This window comes from Elephas maximus, chromosome 3, assembly GCF_024166365.1.
Source record: "Elephas maximus indicus isolate mEleMax1 chromosome 3, mEleMax1 primary haplotype, whole genome shotgun sequence".
Classification (NCBI taxonomy): Eukaryota; Metazoa; Chordata; class Mammalia; order Proboscidea; family Elephantidae; genus Elephas; species Elephas maximus.
In genome coordinates, this window is record NC_064821.1 from 72,224,713 (window position 1) to 72,242,815 (window position 18,103).

Below are 18,103 nucleotides of genomic sequence, written 5' to 3' on the forward strand. Positions count from 1 at the left end.
CTTGTCTGGGCTGGTAATAAGGTAGATGACAGAGATGATATATTGCATACATGGAACAATAAACATTTTACTTGGGGTGACAATGACAAGGACAAGGTAGTTACTCAAAATGCAGAGTCTCCTAAGAGAAGAAACTCAAGAATGACAGATAAAGTGATGCTGAGAAGAATTAGTATGAGAAGCAGTTGCCCTTCCAGTATGCAGAATACTCACCTGCCATCTGTGTTATAATGCAGTTCCATCACGGCTCCACTGTGTCCCTTCAATGTAGCATAGTTATCACAGTCACCATAGACATTCCATAACACTGTTAGGGAGACAGGAATTTCATCTCACAACAGGGCAAATGATACCAGAAGAAAAGAAAGTCAAAGGTAAGATGAAACGAGTCTTTGGCTCTTTTCTGATAACACTACGCCTCAGGGTGAATGATACGTCTTCGCTGCCCATTTTGGTTTAGATGCTCTAGTTCTGTGATTCTTAAACTTACTGGTGGTCAAGCATCTGGAAGGCATGGGAAGCTTTGCAGATTACCCATGAATTGCTGATACATTTAATTTCATCAAACAAACTAGGAACGGTTTAACCAGCAGAAAAATAACTATTGCATATGTGTACTTTATTATCTATATGGCTACTCTTTAACAACACTCAGCAAACTTCTATCCACGCTGGACCAAACTCCCTGTGGATAGGAACTGTGTTACCCTGTTGAGCCTAGATCTCTTGTCTTGCTAAATCAGTTCAAAATTTGCCTTAATGAGGAAGATATTCTCCAGCTAGAGCAACTCACTTTCCAACTAGTTACATAATTCCTTCTGTACTTACCACACAGGCCCTAAGTTCTACACCCAAGATCATTCGGCATTTTCATGCCCCATTTTATTATGTTAGCCATGTAGTTTGTTATGTTGCCACATCTTCAGAAATTACCAACTTAGAGGATACCTTCTGTGGTACCCAAGGTTTTAAAAATAATCACTATTTGGCAGAGAGCAATTACATCAGATTAAAAAATTACGCCTTACATATCAGTCGGTCAAATCCTGCAGATGCTAAGGTGGATCCATTGGGGTGAAACTTGCAACAATACACTTCTCCTTCATGTCCTGACAGCAGCATGATTGGGGCTTGAAGGGAGGAACACCTTGGAGGCCCCTAAACAAAAGAAAGACATACATACAGAGTAACCACTGCATACAGGCAAAGGAGGCTGCAAAACTGGTGGTGAGGGGAAGAAAAAAATAACGATCAAGTGGACTTCAGCTTTTCTCACATCACTCATGACTCCAATTTGATTCTCTGCTGCTGGACTTTCCAATGTCTACCTATTATGCTAACTTTCTTCCCTGGTGGCATAGTAGTTAAGAGCTTCGGCTGCTAATCAAAAGGTCAACAGTTCAAATCCACCGGGCGCTCCTTGGAAACCCTATGGGGCAGTTCTACTCTGTCCTATAGGGTCGCTAGGAGTTGGAATTGACTCGATGGCAATGGGTTTGGTTTTTTTGGTGGCTTCCTACCTCACTCTGCTTCTGTCCCATAGCCAACTTACAGTTCAAACATTTAAACTCATTTTACCTGAGGATCTTTACATTTGTAGTTCCCCCTAACTGGCATCTTTTTTTCCCTAGATCTTTACATGTTTGGCTACATTCAAATGTTTCCTTCTCAGAAAGTCCTTCCTTGATCATTCAAACTCAAGTAGCATTACTGCATTCCCATCTATATTCCATTAACCATACTGTTTGCCTTTACAGTATTTATTGTTACCTGAAATTACCTTGTTTGTGGATTTGTTTACATATTTCATCTGTTATCCCACTAGAAAAGAAGCTCCATGAATGCAGGGATCTTGCCTACAACATCATAATACTGCTTTCCCATTGTTTGCCACATTTAATGAATGAATCATTGAACTGAGTTTCTAACAACCCTGTAGAGTAAGGATTACTGGAGAAAGTAGGTTTATGTCCTTGGACACTAAGCCTAGGCTTGAGCAATTCACTTTCTAAACTTGAGCTGATACTCCCATTTGACAAACAGGAAGGGCAGCTACACTACAAAAAATCCCCACATCTTTTCAGTGGTTTCCAGTTTATTCATTTATTCAAAAAATGCTATGTGCCAGGCACTGTTCTAGGCACTGGGGAAACGGCATTAAATAAAATAAACAATGGAGCTCACATTCTAATGGGAAGAAGGGAGGGAAGGAGAGAGAAACAGTAAAATAGAGGACAGGAGTCCCTGGGTAGTACAAACGGTTAATGTGTTTGGCTGCTAACTTAAAGGTTGGTGGTTCAAGTCCACCCAGAAGTGCATCAGAAGAAGGGCATGACTACCTACTCCCCAAAACATCAGTCACTGAAAAACCCTATGGAGCATAGTTCTACTCTGACACACACGGGGTTGCCATGAGTCAGAGTCAACTTGATGGCAACTGGTTTACATGCTATGGAGAAAAACACAGAAGGAATGTGGGTTAGAGAATATGGGGTTATTGCAATATAAACCAGGGTGGTCAGGAAAACACTCACTGAAAAAATGATATTTGAGCCAAGAAAAGGAGCTAAGAGTGTAAGCCATATGGACATTTGGCAGAAGAACATTCTGGCAGTGGGAGCAACAAATGCAAAGGCCCTGAGGCAGGAGCATGGAAGCCAGCATGGCTGGAGTGAGTGAGCAAAGGAAGACTGGTAGACCGAAGAGGTAAAGGGAAAGAGGGCAAAAGAGTGTACAGATTTCGACTGTTACTCTGAGTGAAGTGGAAGGTCACTGAAAAGTTTTCATTAAAGGAGCAAAGATCTGATGTACGTTTTACGAATCTCTGGCTGCTGATTGTAGATAACAAAAACAGAAACAGGAAGACCAGCTAGAGCCTGTCTACTGCAATAATCCCAGAGGAGACAATAGTTTGAGCAAGAAGGTTGTGATGGAGGGAGGAGGTAGAAGCGGTAGCACTTCTAGGTATATATTGAGAGTAGTGCCAGCAGGATTTGCTGACGGGTTGGTTGAGGAGTCGAGAGAAAGACAGAACACATATATTTCCTCATCTGTATCTCACAACAATGCAGTAGGAGAGGTATGGTCACTACCTCTATCTTATAAGAAGAGTAGCTAAGAGCATGGATTCTGAAGTCAGGCTGCCTGGGTTCAAAATCTATTTCTGTATGCATACCTATGTTCATCGCAGCACTATTCACAACAGCAAAAGGATGGAAACAACCTAAGTGCCTGTCAATGGATGAATGGATAAACAGAATACAGAACATACACATAATGGAACATTATACAGCCATAAAGAATAATGATGAGTTCTCAAAATATATTATAACATGGATGAAACTGGAGGGCATTATGTTGAATGAAAAAGTCAATCACAAAAGGACAACTATATGAACTTACTGTTATAAAAAGACAAGAATAGGTAGACATACTGAAACCAGTGTTCACTGGTGGTTACCAGAGATGGGGAGGGTGGAGGAAGAGATCATTCCCTAGATAGTAAGCAGACACTTGTTATTTTGGGGGATGGGAAATAAAACACCAAATATGGGTGAAGTATGCAGAGTCTAACCCCAAGGCCGTTGAGTCGATTCCGACTCATAGCGACCCTATAGGACAGAGTAGAACTGCCCCGTAGGCTTTCCAAGGAGTGCCTGGTGGATTCAAACTGCCGACCCTTTGGTTAGCAGCCGTAGCACTTAACCACTATGCCACCAGGGTTTGCAGAGTCTGACCAGGGCAAATGATGTCATTAGAAGTATGCAAGGAAAAAGGACGTTTTTGGTAAACGCTAGGACATATACAACTGTGCAACAATAGGAGTGTAGATACATGTGTATGCATACAAGTGCACAGGTATGTATATTTACGTATACAGTGGGCATATACGTTAAAAGCTACAGCTGCTAACCAAAACGTTGGCAGTTCGAACCCACCAGGCACTCCTTGGAAACCCTGTGGGGCAGTTCTACTCTGTTCTATAGGGTCACTAAGAGTCGAAATCAACTCGATGGCAATGGGTTTGATTTTTTTTTTTAATATGCAGGTGTATATCGGTGTGGGCGTGTAAGTACGTATCCATATATATTCATATACACAATAAACCACATAGGCAGCAAAAACACAGATACTTATAAACATGTTGCAGGATTGGTTTACGGGGTGAAGGCTTAGGACCATAGTCTTGGGGGACAACTCGGTCAGTTGGCATAATAAGGTACATAAAGTTTATGTTCTACACCCTAGTTTGAGAAGTAGCGTCCAGGGCCTTAAGAGCTTGAGGGTGGCCATCTAAGATACAACTATTGGTCTCTACTCATCCAGAGAAAAAGAGAATGAAAAAACCAAAGACTCAGAGAAGAAACTGGTCCACAGGACTAACAGTCTGAACAAACCACAATCTCTTCTACCCTGAGACCGAAAGAACTAGATGGTGCCTGGCTACCACTACTCACTGTTCTGATCAGATCCACAATAGATAGATCTGACAGAACGGGAACAAAATCTGGAACGTAACTCAAATTCTTAAAAAGTCAGACTTACTGGACTAGTTGAGACTGGAGGACTCCCCAAGACTATCGCCCTGAGATATTCTTTAAACCTGGAACCAAAACTATCCCGTGAGGTCATCTTTTAGCTAAGTAATATATTGGCACATAAAATAAACAACATCTTCCGTGAGTACTATGCTCCTTTAAAAAAATCACCTATATGAGACCAGATGGTCAACACTTACTCTAAAACAAAGATGAGAACGCAAGGGGGCGGGAAACTAGACCATCGGAAGCACCGAGAACAGAAATAATGTGCAGTCATGGCCGATGCAGTGAAACCCAAACGGACTTGAATTTTTAAAATGTGAGTGAAGCGGATTGGGAAAAATTACAGGTTGAAGCCCTGCTAGAAACTTAATCTCCCTCTAGAAAACAAGGACAGCATGCACATTACATAACAACCAAGTATTTTGACTGTCAAAACTGGGAACAGCAGTGCCCAGCTCAAAGACGGTAGCCTGTGCCACTTTGAAAGTGTGTCACCCTCCACAGTCCTGGCAATAATTGAATCTCCCGATAAGGCTCCTGAAAAGGCTCACTATGCCTCTTCTGAGTCTCTGATCCCAGGGCTTCGATCCATAATCTTTCCCATTCTACTTCACCCAAATTTTGAGTCTTTCAGTTCTGCTTCCTCAGCCATGGCTTGAACCGGTTCAAAGTCCTGATTAGGATAAAGTAGACACAAAGTGTAAAATGTAACCAAGATCGCTGAACAAATTTTGTAGAAGTTGTTAAACGGGAAACTACTAGTTAAGTCTGTTTTCTCATCTGCAAAATAGGATAATAACAGTTCCTAACTCTTAAGATGCTACCATTATTAGCGGGGATTATATATACAAAGCACTCGGCACAGGAGCTCAGTGAATGTTAGCTATTGTTAATAATACTACTGTTGTTGTTAGGTGCCCTTGAGTTGGTTCCAACTCATAGCAACTCCATGTACAACAAAATGAAACACTGCCCAGTCCTGGGCCATCCTCATACTTGTTGCTATGTTTGAGCCCATTGTTGCAGCCACTGTGTCAATCCACCTTGTTGAGGGACTTCTGCTTTTTCCGTATCTTCTACTTTACCAAGCATGACGTCCTTCTCCAGAGACTGGTCCCTCCAGATAACAAGTCCAAACTAAGCGAGACAAAGTTTCACTATTCATTTCTAAGGAGCGTTCTTGGCTGTACTTTTTCCAGACAGGTTTGTTTGTTCTTCTGGCAGTCCATGGTATATTCAATATTCTTCACCAACATCATAATTCAAATGCATCAATTCTTCAGTCTTCCTTATTCTTTGTCCAGCTTTTGCATGCACACGAGGCCATAGAAAATACCATAACTTGGGTCAGACATATCTTAGTTCTCAAGGAGACATCTTTGCTTTTTAACACTTCAAGGAGATCTTTTGCAACTGATCTTAATTGACAAGAGTACTAGTAGTTAATACCAGTGCAAAGAAATAAAGGGAAGTTGAAAAAGAAAAAAGCAACTTGTCCTAAGTTCCACAGCGAGCCAGTATCATTCATTTTCTTCCTTACCTCACTCATTCATTCGCTCTACAAACTTTTACTGAATGCTTATTTTATGCCAGATCTCCCGAAATTTTAGGATGCGTAAGTTCGGGTCCCGACAATAAGCCCAAGGCTCTTAAACTACAATTCTAACGCCACCTCACAGGGCTGTCGAGACGGTGACGAGGTGTCAAACGCGAAAACACATACTGAACGTATGCAGGTTGTCAAGCGCTTTTACAGAATTTCCTGCTTTAACTCCATATACAGATTCTCATTCCTCCCCTCTCAGCGTGTGGAAAGGCCGGTTCGGGGCCACCTAGTGCAGAGGTCCGAGGAGAGAGGAGGATGAGCTGAGGGCCGAAGGCCGCCTACTCCTTCACTTACCGCTTGCAGCAAAGCTCCTTGCTGCTGTCCAGCTCCGGGGCCCGACCCCGCCGCTCCCAACAGCAAGTCATGCCGCTGCCGCTTGACTGGAACCAGGGGTAACTCTGGGCCCTTTCGCTTCTGCTGTTCTATCATGGCGGCAGCCACTCTCCTCAGCACCGGCACTGGCCGCGCCGACACACACAGGGACCAAGCGATTGGTTCCTACTTAGTTCTTCCCCCGGAACTTCCGGCTTGGAGAAACCAATCGGTTTCCAAGGCTCCTACCTGCGCTCTTTCCGGATAGTCTCTTGTTATTGGGCGGCTCTTCCTGACGTCGCTAGAGTACGGCTCCAGGATTGGCGGATGGAGCTGGAGTCTCGCCTAGGCGCGCTGTGTCTTGTGGGTGGAAGCGCGCTGAGAGGGTTTGGCTTTTCGCGCAGTGCAGTGGCTGGGCGACCTGGAGCTAACAGCGAGTAAGTGTAAGGAAGATCGGGGGTGGCTGCGGGACTCTGGAGGTCGCATCTCGGTAGTAGGGTCTGAGTTTGGCTTTTTTCAGGTGAAGATGCAGGTTGAAAAGGGTGGGAGGCAGGCCCGAGTTTGGAGCCCTGGTAAGTAGCAGCCTCAATTCTCTTTCCAGGCAGGAGCAGAGCTTTGGGGTCTCTTGGCGGCAGGACCCAGATCCTGCGGTTTCCCGGGGGTCCTTGCTGGCTGACTTTTTCAACAAGGGACTAATTGTGTTCAGCCCTGGGAGAAAAGGCCTGTCTCCCTGCCTCCACCAGTGTTCATTCTGACTGAGGAGGCGACACTTGTTTCTGCCACTGACTATGCAGCTTTTTGTTATGGCCTGCTGTGTGCCTCTGAGAGAGAGAGATGAAGAAAGGGTTCACCTCCGACTTCTTGAGAGGCCAGTATTGTTTAGATATTTGAGACCCATACCTGTGAACTAGGCCTTCTCTTAATCATCCAACAGATATTTATTGTGCAAAGCACTGGGGATACAGTATGAACCAACATGATCCCTGACCTCAGAGAGTTTGAGTCTGGTGAGGAAAAGGAAGTGCTACCTAGGAGAGGTAGCTGTTGCTCTGAGTGCCTGAAATAAGCAGGAAGACTTCTCTGAGAAAAAGATGCTTAAGCTGGTATCTGAGGGAAGAATTCTAATTAGGTGAAGAAGGGAAGGCGAAACATTCCATACAGAACGGCATGTGTAGAGGCCCTATGGTGGTGGGAACAAAATGACTAAAAGGCACGAACAGGCCAGAGTGGCTGGTACAAAGCGAATGAAGGAGAGTATGGCAAGATGAAGTGGAAGGTGGTTAGAAGATCACACTTTATAGGAATTTGTAGTTTTGCTTTAAGACTGATGGGCAGTCATTGAGGGTTTTGCGGGTGGCTTGATCTCTGGGTTAGTGGTGTGAATAGATTGGAGGGGAGCCCTGGGAGATGCAGATAGACCACTTAGAGGGATATACAGTAGTCCTTTGAGAGATGTTGGCAAGGATATTCTAGAGATTTATAGAAGGTGAAGTGGGTAGAACCTGGATTCAGGGAGAGAAGAGAGGGGAATCAAAGATAACGCCTAGGTTTCTGGCTTCTACAGCTGAATAGATGGTGTTACCGTTTCCTGAGGTTGGGAGAGTGAGTTCACCAGAGAAATGTAGGATTTCCAGGCAGAGTTAAGAACCCATTTTGAGACTGGAGATCATAAATTTTTTTCTGGCAACACCAGGCTTTTTAGTCCAGGCATGGAGAAAGCATATCCAGGTATGGCAAGGACTGTGGATTTGGCTCACACAACACACGTTCCAACTTCTAATGTACTGTATCTTACTGAAGAGCTGGAAAGCTAAAAACTATTTGACTCTTGAAGCTGAGAATTGGATTTGGAACTGAGCTAAATGTAGAGAGAAGCAGAGTTCAAGGCATAATTTGCTGACAGTTAATGGCAGAGGCAATGAGTTTTTCCAGTCAACAGTTCGCTGGTTTGGTGACTTTATGCAGTGATAGCCATTAGTTTCTTGATCTGGGTGGCAAAGCTGGTGTGCTTTGTTGTAGGTTAGGAGTTGTTCCTGCAAGTTCTGTCAGAGCCTGCTTCTATCACCCTTCTAGTAATTTTGAAAGCCACATAATACCTGGCAGTAAATCTCTTCTTAACCTAGCTACAGTTGATTCTGTTGTCTGCAACTGTTCCCCAACAGAGTAGGGGTACTGCCAGATAGGTAAGCTATAAAAAGGTAAAGTTAAGGGTATTACTTGAATGATGGACTGGAATCTAAGATGGACAGGGAAGAAAGCGAAGAAAAAGGCGAGGGCTGATAGATGGGAAGAAAATAGAGGCCAGTACCTCAGGGTTCTTATGTGGTCAAACAACAGTAGTCTCTTCTTGGAGATACCCATTTATCCTTAAAGGCCTACTTAGTTGTCATCTCTGAACTTCCCTGCTTCTCTCAGGTCTTTTCTTTGTTCCTTGTTTGTTCATTATCTTGAACCTAGCCATTACTTTAGCACTGACCACGCTGTGTTATAAATAGTTTCATCATCATCCCTACCAGACTAGGAGATTTTAGAGGATAGGGACTGCGTTGAAAGGGTAGTTTAGTGGCACGTGTGCTTAGCCTTTGGAATTGCCTGAGATTTGTTTCTTTCTAGCTGTGTGGCTTTGGACAAGTTACTTCATTTCTGCAAAATGGAGATACCTATTTTGTAGAGTTTTTTTAAGAATTAAAATTAGGTTTGTAAAGTACCTAGCACAAGGCCTGGCATATAAGCATCAATAAATATTGTGCTGAGTTGATGAATTAACTAACAATTTAAAATAGGGTAACATCAAGTACTTCAGTATTTTCAGCAGCCAGTTATGAATTTCTATGTGCCTTATTCTGTGTTAGGCACTGGGGATTGGGGGCGGGAGGATATGGTGATGTGCAAGACAAGGGCATGCCGACAAGAATTTCACAATCTAGAAAGGGAGGAAAACATGTTCACAAAGAGGATGATAGGATTTGAATCCCATCTCTATCATTCATAGTTTTGTAATCTTGGGCAAGTTACGTAGCTTTTCTTGTGTCTTAGTTTCTTTATCTCTAAGATGGCAGTGATAATTGCCATCTCATAGGGTGGTCAAAAAGAGGATTAAATTGGTTAAGACAAGTAGAGCTCTTAGATTAATACATGGCAAATCGGAAACACTCAAATTTTAACTGTTGTTATTAGAGTACTTGGAAGGGACCTTAGGGATTATTGCCTGAAAGAACAGTGTGAGGCAGTAGAGTAAGTACTGGTCCTGGGTTTAGTAACAACTCTGGTAACTCAGCAGCCTTTTTCAAATCACTTGACTTCTGTTAGCCTCAATTTCAGTTAAAAAAAAAAAAGCTTAATAATATAATTCCCTTCAACTTTTACATTTTATGAGTCTACCTTTTGTGCTTTTCCTGGCTTTTTACTATTCTTCTTCCCTCCTTTTGACTACTTTCTTAAGGAAGAAACACCTGTATAAGATAGTGAACTTGACAGGGAAGAAGCACGTGTCTAGGATAGTCATTTTAGAAATTTGGTGGGAAGGAGGAAGGTTAGGCCACCAATTTGGCATTTGAAAGTTTCCCATCTGCTGGCATATCCAACATGTGGGACTCAAATTCCTTCTCCTCCTGTATCTTTTAGACACTAGAACGCTTTCTGCCTTCTTTCTTTACCTCTGCTTGATTTATAGTAAGCTTTGTTCGTTCATTCAAGAAGTCTTTGAGTACCCACTGTATATCAGGACCTCAAGATTAAATAAGAAATGGTCCTTGGTTTCATGTTTGAATGAATGAATCCAGACTCTGCTCATCCTAGCTTTCTCCATGAACGATGCCCTTCTGATTACTCTATATTGATTCCTCCAGTGGTGGGACCTAGTTAGTGTTAGAGCTGTACTCTACAAAATTTAAATGTGGACTATGCATTCTTTTTGAGGCAGTGTAGCATAATGGTTAAGAATGTAGGTTCTGGAATTATTCTGTCTTTGTTTATATCCCAGTGTTAGCTGATACTCCTCTGAATTCTTTTACTTAGGTTAAAGTTAACATCTCTTTAATTCCTTCAGGCTTCTAGTTAATTAGTGTTATAAAAAAACAACAAAAAGAAATCTAAATCAACGCAGACTTAAAAACAACAACAAAAATCTAGACCAGGTCAGTATGGTAACACATGAAATGACATTCCAAAGAAGCTGTAGAGTATCTCACTAATTTAATATTATTCTAAAAACTTCTTATTTCTTGTTGGAAGGGAGGACAGGCTGTGTTTTTTTTTTTTTTTCCAAATGCGTGCACTTTTTTTTTTTTTTTTTAACTTTGAAACAATCACAAAATTATGGAGGTATAGTACAAATAACATTGAGAGTTAAGTTGTTGACCTGGGGCCCCATCACCCCTGAATGATTTAGTTTTTCCTACAAACAAGGACATTCTCCTACATAACCACAATATACTATTAAAATCAGAAAATTAACATTGCATTACTATCTCTAATCCTCCTCTCCACGTTTAGGCTCTGGATGTCCATTCTGGGCCACCCCAATGTGTGGACACCTTATCAGTTACCTTGCTCCTCCCCACACTGGGTTGCTCGTCTTTGCAGATTTCCTCTACAGCCAGCTTTGACCTGGCTCTGGGCTACCATTTCTCTACTGTTCCCCCTCTCCCTGACACTTTCCTTGCTGTGCCCCTTGAGGGTAGAAAAACTGAGTCTTTGTTGCTTCCCGACATTGTACAATTGTTTAAAGTGCTCAAATGAAATGAAGCACTCAGGGAAGATTTTCTGCCTTGAGAACTATTGCAAGGCAACTCCTAATGGTGCAAGTAAATTGACAACGATGAAAGTGCACCATTTGGAGTGGTTCTTTCTGACTAGACTATATCTCAAAGTTTTGGTTTTTTTTTTAACTTTTTTTAAAGAATCAAAGCTTTTTTTCCAACTGAAATCTTATACAGAAGCTTAATATATATATAAACTGGATCAAAGCAGAATATTCTGTCAAGCAGGCATTCCTCCAGTCACATCCACTTGCCCCCACCAGGGCCCACTCGAAGGCTGGAAGAGCAAGTAGGAATCAGCAATAATCAACCTCTGCCCAATTACTAAGGATAGGCTCCTACCCTCCCAATTGCTCTGGAGTGGTGCCTCCCTAACTCTTGTTTCTTTGGGGGCTCTACCCCTGCCACCATTTGAATGAAAGCCCCCGTTCTGGTTTGGTTGGCTGGCCTAGAGCCCTGCCTCTTTGGCTTTCTTCCTGAACCCTGTGGTGACCTATATATTTCAGAACTGACTTTTTAAAAATAAACTTGAATTAGCTGAGGAGCCTCTGAATAATTTCTACAGAACCCTAGGGCTTCACAGAACGTAATTAGAAACTTTAAATGCCATCTTAAAAATGGCAACCCTCTGCTTTCCTGATATTGTGAACCTGTTACTGTTGTATTTTGAGGCATTCCCTCAAAGATGCATGCCAGTTTCCTTCTTGAAAAATCATATAGGGTTTTCCATGCTACAAGAGGAGGAAGCAGGAGAGTTTTAGACTCACCTGTTCATTCACTTATAACAACAGAAATCTGTAAGAAACAAGATCATTTTCACTTTTATTGCCCTTTTCATAGCCTTTGTTTGGAGAGGAACAGGTGGTAGAGTAGCTTGACTAAGATGTTTGAGTTCAATTTAGATGCCCCAGCTGCTGATCTTCTATAGATTTTCTACCCTACTAATGCTACAACAGTTGGCAGGATAATACAGGTCTCTTTGTAGAGCCATTAACCTCAGGTTAATAACCCCTGTTCTGGGGTGTGAGGTGAGGGGTGCCAGGCAAAGGGAAGGGAGGACAAGAAATGAGAAGAGGCAGAATCCATCCAGGTTTTGATACTTGCAAGTTTGCAGGTTGGGTTCACTGTATATTGGGTTTAACCTGTTTACTAGCCAATTCTTAAGAATTGACAAAGCTGCCTCCATTCTATCCATTGCTTTTAGTAAGGTAATAAAAACCAACTTTGGTGGCTTAAACAGAAAAGGGCAAGTTTACATATGAGAACGCAGGTTGTCTCACGGAACTCAAGGATAGGGATGTTCCTGGGCGTTGGGATGATCCTAGAAGGAGGGTTTGGAAACGTGATAGGATTTTCTCTTATTTCTGTTTTTTTAGTGAGGAGATCAAGTTAATCCATTGTAAGTCAGGAATACATTCCAAAAGTAGGACATGAAGTCATCATCTGAAATTGAGGGGGCTGAGCTGGGAGTTGAGGAGAGAAGAAATTATATGGCTATGAAATCCCAAGGAGACTAGAGTTTCAAGACTTACTAGTATCAAGTGAAACTAGGAGGTCATGAAAAAGAGCTGAGGACAGAGCCATTTATCTTTATAAAATAAAGATACCTTTTTTTTTTTTTTATATCTAGCAGTGATTTATCCTGCAGAGTAAAGGGGCATGGTTAAGAGCTATTAGAGATTGCTAACTTTCTGTCTGTTTAAAACAAGGACATTAAACAAGCATATCTCTAAGGTCCCTTTCAACTCTAAAGCTCTAAGACTTGCTACTCCAGTGACATCAGTATCACCTGGGAACTTGTTAGAAATGCGGAATCTAGGGCACCGCCTCAGACCTATTGAATCATAGTCTGCACTTTAACATGATTCATATGCATAGAAAGGTAGAGAAGCATTGTTAAGAGTCTGAGTTTCAGAGTGGAAGGGGCTACTAGCCTATTAAAGTGTCAGACAGTGACTTTTCATTTCAGGATGACAGCCTATTAATTCATCTTTCCTGTTTCTCAGTGATCTATTGAAACCTGTTGCCGTCAAGTCAATTCCAACTCATGGTGACCCTATAGAACAGAGTAGAACTGCCCCATAGGGTTTCCAAGTAGCTGCTGGTGATTTGGACTGTTGACCTTTGGTTAGCAGCTGAACTCTTAACCACTGTGCCACCAGGGCTCCTTGAAATGACCAGGGATGTAATGAAAAAATCAGATAAGATCTACGGTACCGTAGGAAATGGGAGAAAGGTGCCATCAGTGGACCTAAATATTTGATGAACTCCTGAAAGGTATGAATGAGACGGGACTGGGTTGAAGAGAAAAATGAATCGGTACCGAAACCCCCAGGCTCAGTTTTAAGAGATTTGCAGCAAGAATATGGGAAAGTGAGCTGTAGGAGATGGAGGTTGTCTAAGGCTGAGTTTTCTAGAGAAGCAAAACCAGTGAAGTATGTAAATACAAATATATAGAGAGACTTATATCAAGAAAATGGCTAATGTGATTGTAGAGGCTGCAATGTCCCAAGTCTGTGGGTCAGGATAGAGGCTCCTCCTGATTCATGTAGCCACAGGGGCTGGCGAACTCAAGATGGGCAGATCAGACATCAGGGCTCTTGCTCACAGGCTGTGAAGATTGACAAACCCCAAGATTGGCAGGCAAGACTGCAGGTAAACTGCTAGCTCAAGGCCCAAGAACCAGAGGTCAGACAAACAGGAGCCAGCTGCAGGATCCAGAATGAGCAAAAGCCCACAAACCTTGCCAGAATATCTGCTTATATTCAATGCAGGCCACATGTCCAAGGACACCCCTTTCAACTGATTGGCTACTCACAGTAGATCCCATCATGGAGGTGATCACATCATATCAAATCTCCTTATGGAAGTGATCACAACATCATACGACTGTCAAACTACTGAGTATCATGGCCCAGCCAAGCTGACACACAACCTTAACCATCACAGAGGTAGAGATGGAGAGCAGCACTGAAAGGTTTTAGGAACTCAGAGGTGTTCATCCCCAAATTGGGATTTGTGGAAGAGTCCAAATCTGGGAGATCCTGCCTGTGAGAAGCAGAGTCAAAATTCAACTAATTTAAGTATAGGTGGTATAGCATAGCAGTTAATAGTGTTGCCTCTGGAGTCAGAATGACCTGGATTGAGCCATCTAGAATATAACTACTGGTCTCTACTCCTCAAGAGCAAGAGAGAAAGATGGAGACCAAAGTCTCAAGAAACTAGTCAACAGGGCTGATAACCTACACAAGCCGTAGCCTCATCTACCCTGAGAACCAGAAGAACAACGGGGCCACAATGGATAGACCATGATTGAACAGGAGAAGAACACGGAACAGAACTCAAATTCTTAAAAAGTCCAGACTTACTGGGCCAACTGAGACTAGAGGACTCTCTGAGACTGTCACCCTGAGCAACTGTTTAAACCTTGAACTGAAACTGTTCCCAGAGGTCACCATTTAGCAAAGTAACATTGGCACACAAAATAAAGGAGTACCTGTGTGTTTTATTGTGTTTTCGGTGAAAGTTTGCACAGCAAATTAGGTTCTCATTTGACAATTTCTGTGAGTACAGTGCTCCATTGAAACACTCTGTGAAACCAAAAGGTCAACAATTACTCTAAAGCAAAGGTGATGTCATGGATTGAATTGTGTCCCCCTAAAATATGTGTCAACTTGGTTAGGCCCGATTCCCAGTATTGTGTGGTTGTCCATCATTTTGTGATTATAATTTTATGTTAGGATTAGGGTGGGATTGTAATACCACCCTTACCCAGGTCACATCCTGATCCAAAGTAAAAAGAGTTTCCCTGGGGTTTGGCCTGTACCAGCTTTTGTCTCTAAAGAGATAAAAAGGCAAAGAAAGCAAGGAGAGAGTAGGGAACCTCATACCACCAAGAAAGCAGAGCATGTCCTTTGGACCTGAGGTCCTGAGGTTCCTGTGTTGAGATGCACCCAGACCGAAGAAAAATGGATGACAAGGACCTTCCTCCAGAGCCAACAGAGAGTTTCCCTGAATTTGGACTTGTAACCTCCTAGGCTGTGAGAGAATAAATTTCTCTTTGTGAAAGCCATCCATTTGTGGTATTTTGGTTATAGCAGCACTAGATGACTAAGACAGACGAGAAGATAAGGGGGAAGAAACTAGAGTACTGAAAACAGAACAAGCAGAACACAATTAAAGAGAATGCTGACACATTGTGAAAAGTGTAACTAATGTCACTGAACAGTGTGTAGAAATTGTCCAATGAGAACCTAATTTGCTGTGTAAACTTTCAATGAAAACACAATAAAATATTACTTAAAAAAAAAAAAAAGGCCTGGATAGAAATTCCAGTTCTTACCACTTACTAGCTGTGAAACTTTGTGCAAGCTATATAACTCCTCTGCTTTGATGCCATCATCTGTAAAATAGGATGAATAGATTTGTTGTGAGGTTTAAATGAGATAATTTGTGTTAATTTGCTGTTCTTTTTTTGAAGTCACTTCAGATTTAATACCTAGCACAGTGATTAAGGACATGTTACCAGGTGGGATCAGTCCCTGGAGAAGGATGTCATGCTTGGTAAAGTAGAAGGTCAGTGAAAAATAGGAAGACCCTCAATAAGATGGATTGATACAGTGGCTGTAACAGTGGGCTGAAGCATAACAACGATTATGAGGATGGCGCAGGACTGAGCAGTGTTTTGTTCTGTTGTACGTAGGGTTGCTATGAGTGGGAACCGACTCTATGGCACCCAACAACAACAACAACAATAGTGGTTAAGAGCATGGACTTGAGTCAGCCACAGTTTGACTCCACTATTTGCTGGCTTTTTGACATAGTCCTAGTAATGTAACCTTTGGCAACTTTGGTTTTCTCATCTATGTAGTATGGTAATAATGGAACCTACATCGTTAGAATTTTTTTTTTTTTTAATTTTTATTGTGCTTTAAGCGAAAGATTATAATTGCTCTCCCCCTAATGAGCCAGTCCACCCCCTCCCTCCAACTCTCCTTATGTGTCCATTTTGGCAGCATCCAACCCCCTCTACCCTCTCATCTCCCCTCCAGGCAGGAGATGCCACCATAGTCTCAAGTATCCACCTGATCCAAGAAGCTCACTCCTCACCAGCATCCCTCTCCAACCCATTGTCCAGTCCAATCCATGTCTGAAGAGTTGGCTTTGGGAATGGTTCGTGTCCTGGGCCAACAGAAGGTCTGGGGGCCATGACCACCAGGGTCCTTTTAGTCTCAGTCAGACCATTAAGTCTGGTCTTTTTATGAGAATTTGGAGTCTGCAACCTGCTGCTGTCCTGCTCCTTCAGGGGTTCTTTGTTGTGTTCCCTGTCAGGGCAGTCATCGGTTGTAGCCAGGCACCATCTAGCTCTTCTGGTCTCAGGCTGATGTCTCGGGTTTATGTGGCCCTTTCTGTCTCTCGGCCTCGTAATTATCTTGTGTTCTTGGTGTTCTTCATTCAACTTAGGTCCAGGTGGGTTGAGACCAATTGATGTATCTTAGATGGCTGCTTGCTAGTGTTTAAGACCCCAGATGCCACTGTTCAAAGTGGGGTGCAGAATGTTTTCTTAATAGATTTTGTTATGCCAATTGACTTAGAAGTCCCCTGAAACCATGGTTGCCAAACCCCTGCCCCTGCTACGCTGGCCTTCGAAGTGTTCAGTTTATTCAGGAAACTTCTTTGCTTTCGATTTAGTCCAGTTGTGCTGACCTCGTCTGTATTGTGTGTTGTCTTTCCTGTCACCTATCTTTAGAATTTTGAGGATTAAATGAGATATCGCACATGCCTGGGCCCAGTAAGCAGCCCTGGTGGTGCAGTGGTTAAGAACTTGGCTACTAACCAAAAGATCGGCAGTTTGAATCCACCTGCCACTGCTTCGAAACCCTGTGGGGCAGCTCTACTCTGTCCCATCGCGTTGCCATGAGTTTAAATCAACTCGATGGCAACAGGTTTAGTTTTGGGTTTGGACATAGTAAATGGTTGATGATTGTTAGTTATTATTACTATTATCGTTCTGTTTTTTTTTTTTTTGAGATTTGTTCTACCACTCTCTACCACACACACACCAGACACCTTCCCTTGGCCAAAAAAAAAAAAGGCAACAAAAGCAATAAAAAATATCAGTAAACTAAGGGCTTGGGTAAATAACAAACTGAAAAGAAATTAGATAATAGATCCTACAATTAGAGTCAATAGTAAGACTGAGATTTGGATAAAAGTACATGGTGTTAAATCTAAAGGTATTATTCTGTAGACTGGCTGTAGATTCTCTGCTCATTCATTTCTTGTTTAATGCACATATCTCTCTAATTGTTGTCTGTCTTATTTCTTTGTGACAGGACACTTGAATTATTAGCCTTAGGAAATGAGAAATGGAGGAGCCATAGAACATTAAGGATGAATTCAGGAAGGCCCGAGACCATGGAAAACTTGCCTGCTCTCTACACTATTTTCCAAGGGGAGGTATGTTGTTTTGTACTTTGAACCTACCATTTATATTAACACAGATTTAGGGTGAAAAGCAGCTGCATTTGGAGCTCCTGTCCACGGGAGAATATCTTGAGCGTTTGAGGCCGAACAGGAAGGGCTAGTGCAACATCTGGCTATCACACATACCTCCTCCAAGCTCTGGACTCTAACTGTACACTTGACATTTTCATTTGAATATCTCTTAGCATCTCAAATTTATGTTTTAAATTAAATTCTTGATTTTTTTTCTTAACAAACCTGTTCCCCTTCTAGTCTTTTTCTGTCTCAGCAAGTGGAGCCACTATCCATTCAGGTGCCCAAGCTAGAAATCTGGACATCATCTCGTATGATGGGAGAAATCTTGTTTTCCCCACTCGATTTGATCTTGATTTTCCTTCCCTCTCCAGTCTGTCAGT

The 18,103-nt window shown here is 42.3% G+C and overlaps 2 protein-coding genes across 3 annotated transcripts in view; one reads left to right on the plus strand and one right to left on the minus strand.

Annotated features, from left to right (window-relative positions):
* SNRNP40 (small nuclear ribonucleoprotein U5 subunit 40) overlaps positions 1–6,624 on the minus strand; it is a 44,253-nt gene extending 37,629 nt beyond the window's left edge. The window contains exons 1-3 of the mRNA XM_049878553.1: positions 6,445–6,624; positions 1,029–1,158; positions 214–307 (exon numbers count right to left, since the gene is read on the minus strand). Of these exons, the coding sequence (XP_049734510.1) occupies positions 214–307; positions 1,029–1,158; positions 6,445–6,579 (359 nt within the window). The 5' untranslated portion in view covers positions 6,580–6,624. The remainder of the gene's footprint in view (positions 1–213; positions 308–1,028; positions 1,159–6,444) is intronic.
* Positions 6,625–6,825: 201 nt separating this feature from the next.
* The window catches only part of ZCCHC17 (zinc finger CCHC-type containing 17), a 92,391-nt gene continuing 81,113 nt past the window's right edge, over positions 6,826–18,103 (plus strand). Inside the window, exons 1-2 of one of the 2 annotated variants that reach the window (XM_049878554.1) lie at positions 6,826–6,899; positions 17,558–17,681. In XM_049878554.1, coding sequence (XP_049734511.1) covers positions 17,616–17,681 — 66 coding nt within the window. In that variant the 5' untranslated portion in view covers positions 6,826–6,899; positions 17,558–17,615. Of the gene's footprint in view, positions 6,900–17,557; positions 17,682–18,103 lie in introns of those variants that run through there. The other variant, XM_049878555.1, reaches the window with a different exon arrangement.